General features: G+C 42.1%; 1 protein-coding gene across 11 annotated transcripts in view; it reads left to right on the top strand.

The window, feature by feature from the left end:
- Positions 1-13055, top strand: part of TJP1 (tight junction protein 1) — a 271060-nt gene extending 258005 nt beyond the window's left edge. For 3 of the 11 annotated variants that reach the window (XM_031668876.1, XM_031668871.1, XM_031668877.1), the window contains 6 exons: positions 1170-1220; positions 2561-2730; positions 4529-5003; positions 7395-7612; positions 8886-9029; positions 11516-13055. In XM_031668876.1, coding sequence (XP_031524736.1) covers positions 1170-1220; positions 2561-2730; positions 4529-5003; positions 7395-7612; positions 8886-9029; positions 11516-11610 — 1153 coding nt within the window. In that variant the 3' untranslated portion in view covers positions 11611-13055. The remainder of the gene's footprint in view (positions 1-1169; positions 1221-2560; positions 2731-4528; positions 5004-7394; positions 7613-8885; positions 9030-11515) is intronic. The other 8 variants (XM_031668879.1, XM_031668875.1, XM_031668873.1 and 5 more) reach the window with 7 other exon arrangements.
- Positions 13056-13336: the final 281 nt, after the last annotated feature.

Raw genomic sequence — 13336 nt, 5'->3', positions numbered from 1 at the left:
ACTGCCTTCAGGCATTTCTTTCTTTCAGTAAAATACAGGAATGGCAAAATTTTCTTCCTCCAGATGATGTGTGCTTATGCTTCACTTAAAAACACACCTCAGAAATGGTGAGAATCAGAGACGGAAAATAATCTTTGTTAGCACAGGACACATGCCCTAGCAAGCAAGCAGATAACCCAGTCTTAAAATTCCATAGAGCTGGATTACAACTGGAAAGGTTAGGAGACAGTAGCTTAGACATTTCACCTCCAAAGTAAATTGGAAGTTTCCAGGATTCTAAGACAGTGCAAGAAGAGCAGTGTCCCTCCAGGGCTGTTCACATGTCTCCGCCCAGAGATTGAGTCAACTTCTTCAGGACAACCAGGGATTTTTTGTTATCAAATCTACCTTTCAGGACTCAGCTCACTCAGCGAGACTTCCAGGTCTCAATAAATGATGGTGGTTTTTAGCTTTTAAAGAACTAAATGTAAGAGACTGATGTTCAGTTGTTTTTGTGTTTGTGAGACATCATTAGATGAGAGAGAGACTGAGCATCAAGCATGCAGCTTCACCAGCAAGACTCCACCACCACAGGGCCCAGCTTATGATTGCCGATGCAGAAGGTCTTGCTAGAAAGGAACATGAGAAGTCTGGCCAGGTTTCAAGCCAGGCATGTTTGTATCTGTCCATTTACCATTCCCCTCCCAGGGGCTCGGTGTAGCTCTTCTGTTGTGTTACTTTTTCCTGTGTCTTCACTTGCAGTGTTTCTTTTGCCCAGCCTTTTTTTTTTTTCTTTAATAGGACATTTCACTCCCACTTATTCAGAACCTGCTGATTATCCTTGATCGCCACTCTTTGATTTGATAAATTTCTTTGCTCACTATTAGCAGCTGCAACAGAGGTGCAGAAGGAGCAAAGCTCAAACACATTGCTCTTCACTGCAGTACCAGTTAAAGTACATGAAGGGTGGGCCAGCAGATGGCATAACTAAGTGACTGTGTTTTATCTATCTTTAATTTCCTTGGCCAAATGAGAGTTAGTGATGTGTTCCTTTATAGACCAAATTATGGTGAAATGGTGGATGTTGGTTATTTTTAAATGACATTTGAGTTCCATTTGCTGCAAATTTACTTAGTTAGATTGACCATTTTCTTTCATTTTTCCGTTGCGCTTGCTTTGCCATCACCTAGATTTCTTGGCTCTTACACTAGCTATGACTACTTGAAAAGGAACGTCAAGTGGTAAGACTGGCAATTAATGTGAGGCTGTTCCGTAAGGTGTCCCTCACTGTGTCACTGGCATTATGTGCACTTTCAGATTTTAATGTCATCATCAAGGGCTTAGTCTAAATTCATGAAAGCAAGATAAAGAAGCCAATCATGAGACTTCTTCAATGAAAATGTATGAAAATGACTGGGATATTCCAAATGCGTATGTTATTGTGGGTGCACATAAAGCTAGTGCGGCTTTGGCATTCAGCAGTAAGGTTTAGATGGCAATGTTGCAATTATGGGTCTTCTAAAAAGATTTGTGTGAATTTTGTGTTACATATTAACAATTGGCAATCTGAAAAAATAAGCATACATGGCACAATTTGACTTAAATGAACCTTGTAAGATAAAGCAGTATCAAAAAATGGACCTGGAAACTCAAGGGGAAATTTTAAAGTAAAAGCTCCAGTTTTTTTAGTTTTACTGAAACACAGATACGCCCGTTGTGTGTTCCTGCTTTGAGCTCTAACCGCATAGTTTGAATAGTTGTGACAAAGACTGTATGGACCAAAAGACCAGAAACATTTACTTTCTGGTGTTTCAGTGAAGAAGTTTGCCAACCCCTAGTCTGCGACATCTGTTTTTGTAGTGCTCTGAGTATGCCAGATGCCAGATACAAAATCAGAAGTGGGTCTAGGGCTGGGCGCGATGGCTCATGCCTGTAATTCCAGCACTTTAAGAAGCCGAGGCGGGCAGATCCCTTGAGGTCAGGAGTTTGAGACCAGCCTGGCCAACATGGCGAAACCCCATCTCTACTAAAAATACAAAAATTAGCCAGGCATGGTGGCTGGCGCCTGTAATGCCAGCTACTCGGGAGGCTGAGGCAGAAGAGTCACTTGAGCCTGGGAGGAGGCAGAGGTTGTGGTGAACTGAGATCACGCCACTGCACTCCACTCTGGGCGACAGAATGAGACCCTGGCTCAAAAAAAAAAAAAAAAAAAGTGGGTCTCAGGAAAATTTGTGCCATGATATGTTTTCAGAATATTTGCAAGACTTTCTTAAATCTGTCAATGTTACTATCTTTTGTAAATAACAATTAAATATTAAAATATACCCAAAATTTCACCTGCCTTTGGTTGCCATCTTCTGGATGTTTTACTAATATTCTTAAAGTATTTGTGTGTGTGGACATTTCTTGTGCCGATAAATGGTTGAATCTGTTTTTATATTTCGGTAGAGTAGCTACCCATGCTCACGAGAATAAATTGTGAAATTTCTAGTTAACTTAAGAGATACGTGCAGAAATGAGAACTTGTTTTGTAAATGTGAGTCCATTTTCAGGTGTTGGCATTTTCTTCATTTGTTAACAGGGGAAAGCCTCCTGAAGCTGATGGTGTAGATAGATCATTTGGTGAGAAACGCTATGAACCCCTCCAGGTCACTCCCCCTCCTCCTCCATTGCCCTCGCAGTACGCCCAGCCATCTCAACCTGTCACCAGCGCGTCTCTCCACATACATTCTAAGGGAGCACATGGTGAAGGTAGGAAGTTCGGAAGTAGACATTATAACACAGTAATGCTTAAGAAGTAAAATTCTGGTGGTTTCTAGGCAAAATGGTTTTTACATTAAAAAATACATGATTGAAACCTTTGGGCTGGGAACAATAAAAACTAAGAATTTTGTTAGAAGTATGTCTCCTGTTTTTACAAGACCATTATTTTGGACAAGCCTTTTAGCTAAACAGGTTTTAATCTGTTTTGTGCTAGTCTCAATCTTGTGGAAGTAGTGTTTGCCAGTATATCTAAAGATGGTTTGTAAAACGTATTGTTATGTTTCATCTTCACACACCCAAATAGAAAAGCCATGGTGTTTCACAGAAAATGTATCCCATAGCACCTTGACTTTTGCATTTACATACCAGGTAGATCACATACAGCTCCAGCTTATTCATCTTAAGAGCTGTGTAACGTTTTACCCTCAGCATGTAACACAAAGTGTTTATCTCTTCTGCCGTGAACAGGCATTCTCGTAGCACAGACTTCTCTCTTATTCCCTTAGGAGGCACCTCCCAGGACTTGTGAGTCTTCAAGCAGACGTGTTATAGTTCTGGATTGAGACTTACTAAGATTTTGTTTCACACACGACCATGTTTACAGATGAAGACAGTTTTAATTCTTACTTTCCAGTCTTTATGCTTTTTCTTTTTTTCTTTTTTTTTTTCCTCTCTCTCTCTTTTGAGACACAGCCTTTCTCTCGCCCAGGCTAGAGTGCAGTGGCACAGTCTCAGCTCACTGCAACCTCTGTGTCTTGGGTTCAGGTGATTCTCCTGCCTCAGCCTCCTGAGTAGCTGGGACTACGGCGTACACCACTACGCCCAGCTAATTTTTGTATTTTTGGTAGAGACAGGGTTTCATCATGTTGGCCAGGCTGTTCGCAAACTCCTGACCTCAAGTGATCTGCCCACCTCGGCCTCTCAGGTGCTGGGATTACAGGCGTGAGCCACCGCACCTGGCCTTCTTTCTTTTCTTGCTGATTGCACTGGCCAGGACCTCCAATGAACTCTGAAACATAAGTGGTGAAATTGGACCTCTTTTGCTAGTTCCTGATCTTAAGGAGGAAGGACTTCATGTTTTACTCTTAGAATGTTAGCGGTGGGATTTTCGTCGATGTCCCTTGTCGTGTTTAAGATGTTCCCCATATTCAGAGTTTGCTGCAAGCAGTTGGTCAGATGTTTTTCCTGCATGTATTAAGATGACCATATGATTTTTCTTCTCATACTGTGGTAATTATATTGCCATGTTCATGAGGAATTTGGATTAATAATTCTCTTGTCTTGTAGTGTCTTTAATTATTTCACAGAGTTCAGTTGGTACTATATTACACTGCCTCTGCCGGTGCATAAAAAATCCTGTGGTTCCACTTCTTAACCAACGTTTGGCATTATCAAACTTTTCAGTTTTTCCATTCTAGTGTGTGTGAAATAGTATTTAATGCTTTTGGTTGGTTTTGTTTTACATTTTTCTAATTAATAGTGAGTGTCCTTATTATATAGTTATTGGACATTCTGGTTTTCACAAAGACTAGTGCCAGTCTTTGGAGGCCAGGAATCTTAGCAGCTGGACCCTGACTCCAGGGCAGCAGGGTCTACTCATGGTACCGCCTGTCCGTGCTGGCCTCATCCCTCAGCACCACACCTAGCCTCCGGGGCTCAGGAGTCAGGCTCTGGCTGTGCGACCCACACTTGGGCCTCGACTCCAGCACCAGGACAAGTTGAGCTGGGAGAGGGCTGTTACACCTTTTTTCAGAAAGGTTTTTAAATGCTTATGTTTGTTTTTCAGGTAATTCAGTGTCATTGGATTTTCAGAATTCCTTAGTGTCCAAACCAGACCCACCTCCGTCTCAGAATAAGCCAGCAACTTTCAGACCACCAAACCGAGAAGATACTGCTCAGCCAGCTTTCTATCCCCAGAAAAGTTTTCCAGATAAAGCCCCAGTTAATGGAACTGAACAGACTCAGAAAACGGTCACTCCAGCATACAATCGATTCACACCAAAACCATATACAAGTTCTGCCCGACCGTTTGAACGCAAGTTTGAAAGTCCTAAATTCAATCACAATCTTCTGCCAAGTGAAACTGCACATAAACCTGACTTGTCAAAAACTCCCACTTCTCCAAAAACTCTTGTGAAATCGCACAGTTTGGCACAGCCTTCTGAGTTTGATAGTGGAGTTGAAACTTTCTCTATCCATGCAGAGAAGCCTAAATATCAAATAAATAATATCAGCACAGTGCCTAAAGCTATTCCTGTGAGGTAAGACTTTTGCCTTTGCTCAGAGCATTGCCCCTGTGATGTTTCTCATGTGAGTTTGTTGTAGTTTATTTGACTTGCGACTTTGAAGTGATCTATTTAACTCAACCTTTAAACTGACGAGTGTTGTTGCAATGAATGCTGTTACATAGAAGGTCCTCCAGGAGTTACAAGATGTTGGTAAAATAATAAAGCCAACAGTCATGTATGGTTGGTAGGTAATGTCATCATCCCTGTTTTACTAAAACTGAGGTTGAGTGACAGTAAGCAGATTGCCCAGGGTCACACAGCTAGAGTGAGGTGAGCCTCGATTTAGCTGCTGGTCATCCAACCTCTGAGCCCATGCTTTTTTTTTTTTTTTTTTTTTAAAAAAAAAGACAGAGTCTCCCTCTGTCGCCCAGGCTGGAGTGCAGTGGTGCGATCTTGGTTCACTGCAACCTCCACCTCCTGGGTTCAGGCGATTCTCCTGCCTCAACCTCCTGAGTAGCTGGGACTACAGGCGTGCACCACCACGCCCAGCTAAATTTTTTGTATTTTTAGTAGAGAGATGTTTTCACCATGTTGGTCAGGCTGGTTTTGAACTCCTGACCTCAACTGATCCACCCACCTCGTCCTCCAAAAGTGTTAGGATTACAGATGCGAGCCACCACACCTGGCCTCTTTTTTTTTTTTTTTTTTTTTTTTCAAGACAGAGTCTTGCTCTGTCACTCAGGCAGGAGTGGCGTGATCTCAACTCTCTGCAACCTGCAACCTCCGCCTCCCAGGTTCTAGCAATTCTCGTGCCTCAGCCTTCCAAGTAGCTGGGACTACAGGTATGCACCACTATGCCCTGCTAGTTTTTGTATTTTTAGTAGAGGCAGGGTTTTGTCATGCTGCCCAGGCTGGTCTTGAACTCCCAGGCTCAAGTGAGCCTCCCAAAGTGCTGGGATTACAGGTGTGAGCCACTGCACCCAGCCGAGAACCCATACTCTTAACCAGCCATGGCCTCTTGTATTCTCCTGACCTGCTGTTAAGGGGCATGTGGAGGACATCTAAAAACGTTAAATATCTATGTTCCTCTTTCATTATTTGTTCCACAATGATGCTAAGAAGAAAAATAGAATAGCCCTGACTGTTTAAAGAGCAGCAGTTAGTAAGATGGCTGAGCAAATGAGACAGAGCAAGCCTTCCTGGAGCCTCCCTGCAGCTCCTCTTTCCTGTCTTTCATTCCGTGGCGATTGACCAGATGGATTCTGGCCACACATTAGCTCATCTCACCCTCCTACAGCCAGTTCCATTTTCATGCCACCGTAAAGCAGAAGCACTTACAGGCAGGGAGAACCAAAGGTCAGGATGGCCACCTGAGGCTGCTTTCCGAGAGCAAGGATGGTTATGGCGGTCACTGCCTTCCTAGCTCTGCACATCCACCGGTGGTCAGGGACAGACACAGTTGACCCCTGTTATGCGGCTCAGGCTGCACTCTGCTCGCTTGATATGTGCCGTAGGATGTCGTCCCTGGCGCTCCGGTCATGCTGGAGTGAAACTGCAGCTACCTTCATGTGATTGTTTTGTTGGTCTTTCTGCTCACCTTTAAGCCCTGGCTCAAAACTGTCCTTCAGGAAGTCTTGATAGCCTCTATTTTTGAAGCCGTCATTGATACCACATCTCCTTTGCCTTTGGTGTTGTGTGATTACTAAGTTAATCTACTGTCTCTCTTTTTGTGGATGTTTGGGATGTGCCCATACAAGGGTCTTCAGCTCATGGAACCTTGGAAGCCTTGCCTTCTGCAGCAGGGTGGGCACTTGGTCCTCAGGGATGCTGAGGCAGGACCATATTCATGTGCACTTAAAATCCTAGGGAGATGTTACCAAGTCTGAGATGCTGTCAGCTGTGAGATGCACCATTGTTTTGTGTCACTAAGAATAGAAGAACAGCCGGGCACGGTGGCTCATGCCTCTAATCCCAGCACTTCGGGAGGCTGAGGCAGGTGGATCATGATGAGATTAGGAGTTTGAGACCAGCCCGGCCAATATGGTGAAACCCCATCTCTACTAAAAATACAAAAATTAGCCAGGCGTGGTGGCACATGCCTGTAGCCCCAGGTACTCGGGAGGCTGAGGCAGAAAAATCATTTGAACCTGGGAGGCAGAGGTTGCAGTGAGCCAAGATCGTGCCACTGCACTCCAGCCTGGGCAGCAGAGTGAGACTCTCTCTCAAAATAATAATAATGATAATAATACTCTCTGAGATAACCCTGTCAGTAAAATCTGTTGCCAGAAACTTACCTTGTTAAAGTAACTTCTTGATTATATGGAGAAACAAAAGTAAAATGAAAGCACGTAATACAGTAGTAGTAAAAGCAAAGCACCTGTGTACTATTAGGAATTCACTCACTAGCCATTTCTGAACTTTCAGTCCTTCAGCTGTGGAAGAGGATGAAGATGAAGATGGTCATACTGTGGTGGCCACAGCGCGAGGCATATTTAACAGCAATGGTGGCGTGCTGAGTTCCATAGAAACTGGCGTCAGTATAATTATCCCTCAAGGAGCCATTCCCGAAGGAGTTGAGCAGGAAATCTATTTCAAGGTCTGCCGAGACAACAGCATCCTCCCACCTTTAGATAAAGAGAAAGGTAAATGTGTTTATTTTTCTCCTTAGTTTTGATAACTTAAGAGTTGCCCTGTGTGCACTTCAAAGCTTATAGTGCTTGGCTAAGGGGGTAATGCAGCACCTCTTTCTACCTCCACCCTGGGCCACTAATAATAGCATGTTCCTTTCATCAGGGAGGTCCTTTCAGATGAGTGCTGTAGCGAGGGGTGCCCTGGGGATGGTGTTGCAAGCAGGCAGGAGGTGGCCTGAGGCAAGGCTGTGGTGGCCACACTGCCTGCTTTTACTTTTGGTATGAAGTAAAAAAATGATGGCATAGGACAGGCCACGGGATGTCTCTCACTTGTGCCTGCTGAGCAGCCTGGGCTGACCTGACCAAATTTGTCTTTGAGTCAGTCAGCCTTTGCGTCTCTGGAGATGGGTTAGGTAACACCCACTCAGAAAGGCTTTGCTGTGTCTTCACCTGATTGGAGAACCTAAACGTCTTGACAGGTACTGTCTTATCATCACCCCAGAACCTAGCACTAGTACATGCTCGGCAGAGTGCACGAAGGAATCTCAGAGGAGATGACAGTATGTTTCTGAGCTTCTTAAGGAAACTGTTATTTTCATAATCCTCCTGGATCTATCAGGATATTGTAACGAACTGTGTCGTGATTTAGCATCTTTTAGCAGTGCTTTTACTTTCCTAAATCAGTTAACACTGTCTTACGTTTTGCCAGAATACTGGTATCTGATTCTGTACTCTGATTTTGGGGATATCCTGTTTTAAAAACCAGTAGGACTGACTGTGTTGGCCCTGCATGAACCCCTTTAAGCATCTATGGAGCAAATTTTAAAAATGGAAAATATGTCACATTTGTAACAAGTACATTTGAATATGTTTTATACTATAGACCCATATGATTGAATGCAGTAGCCACTACCTGCACGTGGCTACCTCGCACTTGAAGTGTGACAATTTTGGATTGAAAGATGCTGGAAGTGTGAAATAAACACCAAGTTCCAAAGATACCATATATTGGTTACATGTTGAAATAACAGTGTTTTGGTTAGATTGAGTTAAAATACTATACTATTTGTTATCACCTGTTTCTTTTTACTTTCTAACGTGGCTACTGGGAAATTTAAAATTCCATATGTGGCTGCTGTTACATTTTTTTTGTGGTCAGTGCGATTGTAGAGAACTAACTGCATTAGGCTTTCAAGCATATAATTAGAAGCAGGGTGAGGAAAACTGGGAGTCTAGAAGAAAGACCACATCCAACCTCTCTGCCCATCCCCTTTTCCAACTCCAGGTGAAACACTGCTGAGTCCCTTGGTGATGTGTGGTCCCCATGGCCTCAAGTTCCTGAAGCCTGTGGAGCTGCGCTTACCACACTGTGCGTCCATGACTCCTGACGGTTGGTCTTTTGCTCTAAAATCATCCGACTCCTCGTCGGGTATGCTGTCTTCACTCTGTCCTTTGGGGCTTTGGGGACTGTCGTTGATTAATACCTGGACTGGTGATGCTACCCATGCTGTGTGTTAGCAAATCTCTCCCTCTGTTCCTGTGGCCTTGTAGGCATCACCGGTATTTCCACATTTATTTATGGTGCATATATTGTAAATAAATATGGAAAGATAGAAGAGTTGCTTCCTTTTAAAAATTGATCATTTGGGCCAGGCGTGGTGGCTCACGCCTGTAGTCCCAGCACTTTGGGAGGCCAAGGCGGGTGGATCACCTAAGATCAGGAGTTCGAGACCAGCCTGGCCAACATGGTGAAACCCCATCTATACTAAAAATACAAAAATTAGATGTGTTGACACATGCCTGTAGTCCCAGCTACTCAGGAGGCTGAGGCAAGAGAATTGCCTGAGCCAGGGAGGCGGAGGTTGCAGTGAGCCGAGATCATGCCACTGCACTCCAGCCCAGCCAACAGAGCGAGACTCTGTCTCAAAAAAAAAAAAAATAATAATAATTTGGCCAAATAATTGAGTATTTCTTGGTATTCAAAATGATTTATTCTGTCCAATTTTTCAGGATGCAGTGGGAGAATTGTTATTGTCCTGCACAAACAGGCATTTTTATCTTATTAAAATTAGTTCATTCCTTTCTATAACTATTTATATTTTTGGTTACTGTTCTTTCGTTTCTTTTTTGTTTGTTTTGTTTTGTTTTGTTTTGTTTGAGACGGAGTCTTCCTCTGTCGCCCAGGCTGGAGTGCAGTGGCACAATCTCGGCTCACTGCAAGCTCTGCCTCCCAGGTTCAAGCGATTCTCCTGCCTCAGCCTCCCGAGTAGCTGCGATTACAGGAGTGCGCCACCACGCCCGGCTAATTTTTGTATTTTTAGTAGAGACGGGGTTTCACCATGTTGGCCAGGCTGGTTCGAAATCCTGACTTCAAGTGATCCACCCGCCTCAGCCTCCCAGCGTGCTGGGATTACAGGCATGAGCCCCTGCACCTGGCCTGTTTAATTTCTTAATCTACAAAGTATGTATACCAGAGAAACTTAAAAGAATCTTCCATTGTGATCATACTTGGCCATGGTTTTTCAGTGTAATACTCTAAATTGCTTCTTTGATACACTATTTGTAAACAACTTTTTGCTCCTAAGATCATAATTTCAAAGCTTCCATTGCATTTTCACATTTCTCACTTCCTTGAGTGACTTAAGTCAGTTAACAATTAGAATTTTATTTTGGGTGTAGATCACTTTAAGCGAACCTGATTTAAAGTCCTGCTTCCAAATCTTTGATAAATCAGACGAGCATTATTTAGTTTTAGTTTGGTACAGTATGAAATAAAAGTTTGTGGTATAAAGATCATAGCAAGAGCATATTTTAATGTTACCAAAGAAAAAAATTACTTGTAAGTACATATTTCTTCATATTTACAAGTACCGCATTTTCTGGAAAAATGAAATGCTTTTGGCTCCAGATATTGCTTAGGTAATGTCTAACATACTGTAGGCAGGGTTCTCAGCTGGCACTGTTGACATTTTGGCCAAATGATTATTGTAGGGGCTCTCCTGTTCATTGTGGGATATTTAGCAGCTTCCCTGGGCCTCTACCCCTAGATGCCAGTGGTAACAAGCAAACTGTCTCCAGATGTCCCATCTGGGGCAGGGCCGTTCCTGTTTGAGAGCTATTGCTGTAAGGGAAGCAGAAATCCACAGCTGTGACTCTCAGCTTGCTTGGATACCACAGAGACACATACTTGTCCCTGCCTTCTTCACATTTAATAGAAATCACCAAGAGCTTATTAAAAACTTAAATCCTGAGATCTAACTAACACCCAGTCAGTGAGTTTCTGAAGCTGCATGATTAATTTTGTTGTTCAGCTGGAATCAGAGCTGAGCAGCTCTGGTGCAGTCTCGTTTCTTTGTTTGTTTTTTGTAAGGGGAAAGATGGTCTTCAAGAACTAGATTCTGCAGACCTGGGTTTCATTTGTTGGTCTATAGTTGAGTATGAGAAATGTGTCCTCATTCTCAGTTCAAATAGGTGATCATATAATTATCCTCCAGACTTTTGAAAGGGGGAAAAAAAAGTGCTACTGATAATTATGTGGGCTCGGGCAAACTGGAACTGTCCCAGACATGAGATTGCCGTCACTCACTTGTATTCGTTTTTTGAAAAGTCAGTGCACTTGATAATGTAATAAAGGAGAAGTCTGAAAGTTTAAAAAAAGAAAACTGTTCTTAATGGTGTGAGTTGGAAAGAAAGTTTTAAGTATTTTTTTAAATAGAAGTGTGAAACACCTTTGAAATTGTTAGGTGGCAGCAGGTGTGCATTGAAATAAAGCAGTGAATTTTGATAACAAATACAATATGCTGAAGAAACAGAAGAAAATTATGTTTAAATATACATATTTGCCCTATAATTGCAAAGCATTGCAGATAGCAATTTACTCAACTGTAAATGACATCACCTTCTTTTCTCTCATAGGTGATCCTAAAACCTGGCAAAACAAGTGTCTTCCTGGAGATCCAAATTATCTCGTTGGAGCAAACTGTGTTTCTGTCCTTATTGACCACTTTTAACTCTGAAATATAGGAACTTGATTAAATAATGTGAAACTGGATTAAACTTAATCTAAATGGAACCACTCTATCAAGTATTATACCTTTTTTAGAATTGATACTACAGTTTGTTAGTATGAAGCATTTGTTTGAACTGATAAAGATTAGTGAGCATGCCCCTGAACCATGGTCAGAAAACATGCTACACGCTGTGTGTTTGTGATTGACGGGACTATTGGTATTGGCTAGAGGTTCAAAGATATTTTGCTTTGTGATTTTTGTAGTTTTTTTTTTATCGTCACTGCTTAACTTCACATATTGATTTCCGTTAAAATACCAGCCAGTAAATGGGGGTGCATTTGAGGTCTCTTCTTTCCAAAGTACACTGTTTCAAACTTTACTATGGCCCTGGCCTAGCATACATACACATTTTATTTTATTATGCATGAAGTAATATGCACACATTTTTAAAATGCACCTGGAATATATAACCAGTGTTGTGGATTTAACAGAAATGTACAGCAAGGGGATTTATAACTGGGGGAGGGTGAAGTGAAGACAATGACTTACTGTATATGAAAACACATTGTTCATAGGGAAGGATACAGAAGCATGTGAGACTGGTTCCATGGCCTCTTCAGATCTCTAACTTCACCATATTACCACAAACATACTAACCAGCAGGAATGCCTTACCCTCATGTTCTTAATTCTTAGCTCATTCTCGCTGTATGTTACTAAGTTTTTATGGCTTTTGTGCATTATCGAGATACTGTATCATGACAAAGACTGAGTAAATTGTGCATTTGGTGGTTTCAGAAATGTGTTATCACCCAGAAGAAAATAGTGGTGTGATTTGGGGATTTTTTCTTTTCTTTTTTCTTTTTCTTTTTTTTGGACAAGGGGCAGTGGTTGTTTTCTGTTCTTTCTGGCTATGCATTTGAAAATTTTGATGTTTTAAGGATGCTTGTATATAATGCGTGCATACCACTTTTGTTCTTGGTTTGTAAATTAACTTTTATAAACTTTACCTTTTTTATACATAAACAAAACCAAGTTTCTAAAGGCTACCTTTGTATTCTCTCCTGTACCTCTTGAGCCTTGAACTTTGACCTCTGCAGCAATAAAGCAGCGTTTCTATGACACATGCAAGGTCATTTTTTTTAAGAAAAAGGATGCACAGAGTTGTTACATTTTTAAGTGCTGCATTTAAAAGATACAGTTACTCAGAATTCTCTAGTTTGATTAAATTCTTGCAAAGTATCCCTACTGTAATTTGTGATACAATGCTGTGCCCTAAAGTGTATTTTTTTACTAATAGACAATTTATTATGGCACATCAGCACGATTTCTGTTTAGATAATACACCACTACGTTCTGTTAATCATTAGGTGTGACTGAATTTCTTTTGCCGTTATTAAAAATCTCAAATTTCTAAATCTCCAAAATAAAACTTTTTAAAATAAAGTGCTGGTTTGGTCTGTTTGCCCCCTGTTTTCTAGTTTCCTGCAGCTTTATAATCCTGTTTTAAAATCCTGCACACAAATCCTTATCACCCAGCATCACCCACCACACACGTGCGTTCCTGTGTGTGTGCACGCACGCGCGTGAGGGACCATTTGTGTCACGTGCGTTCCTGAGTGTGTGTGCACGCACGCGCGTCAGGGACCATTTGTGTCACGTGCGTTCCTGTGTGTGTGCACGCACGCGCGTCAGGGACCATTTGTGTATGGTTTTATTCCCCAGGT

Source organism: Papio anubis, chromosome 7, assembly GCF_008728515.1.
Source record: "Papio anubis isolate 15944 chromosome 7, Panubis1.0, whole genome shotgun sequence".
In the NCBI taxonomy this organism is placed as follows: domain Eukaryota; kingdom Metazoa; phylum Chordata; class Mammalia; order Primates; family Cercopithecidae; genus Papio; species Papio anubis.
This window is presented reverse-complemented; position numbering and strand designations above follow the sequence as displayed.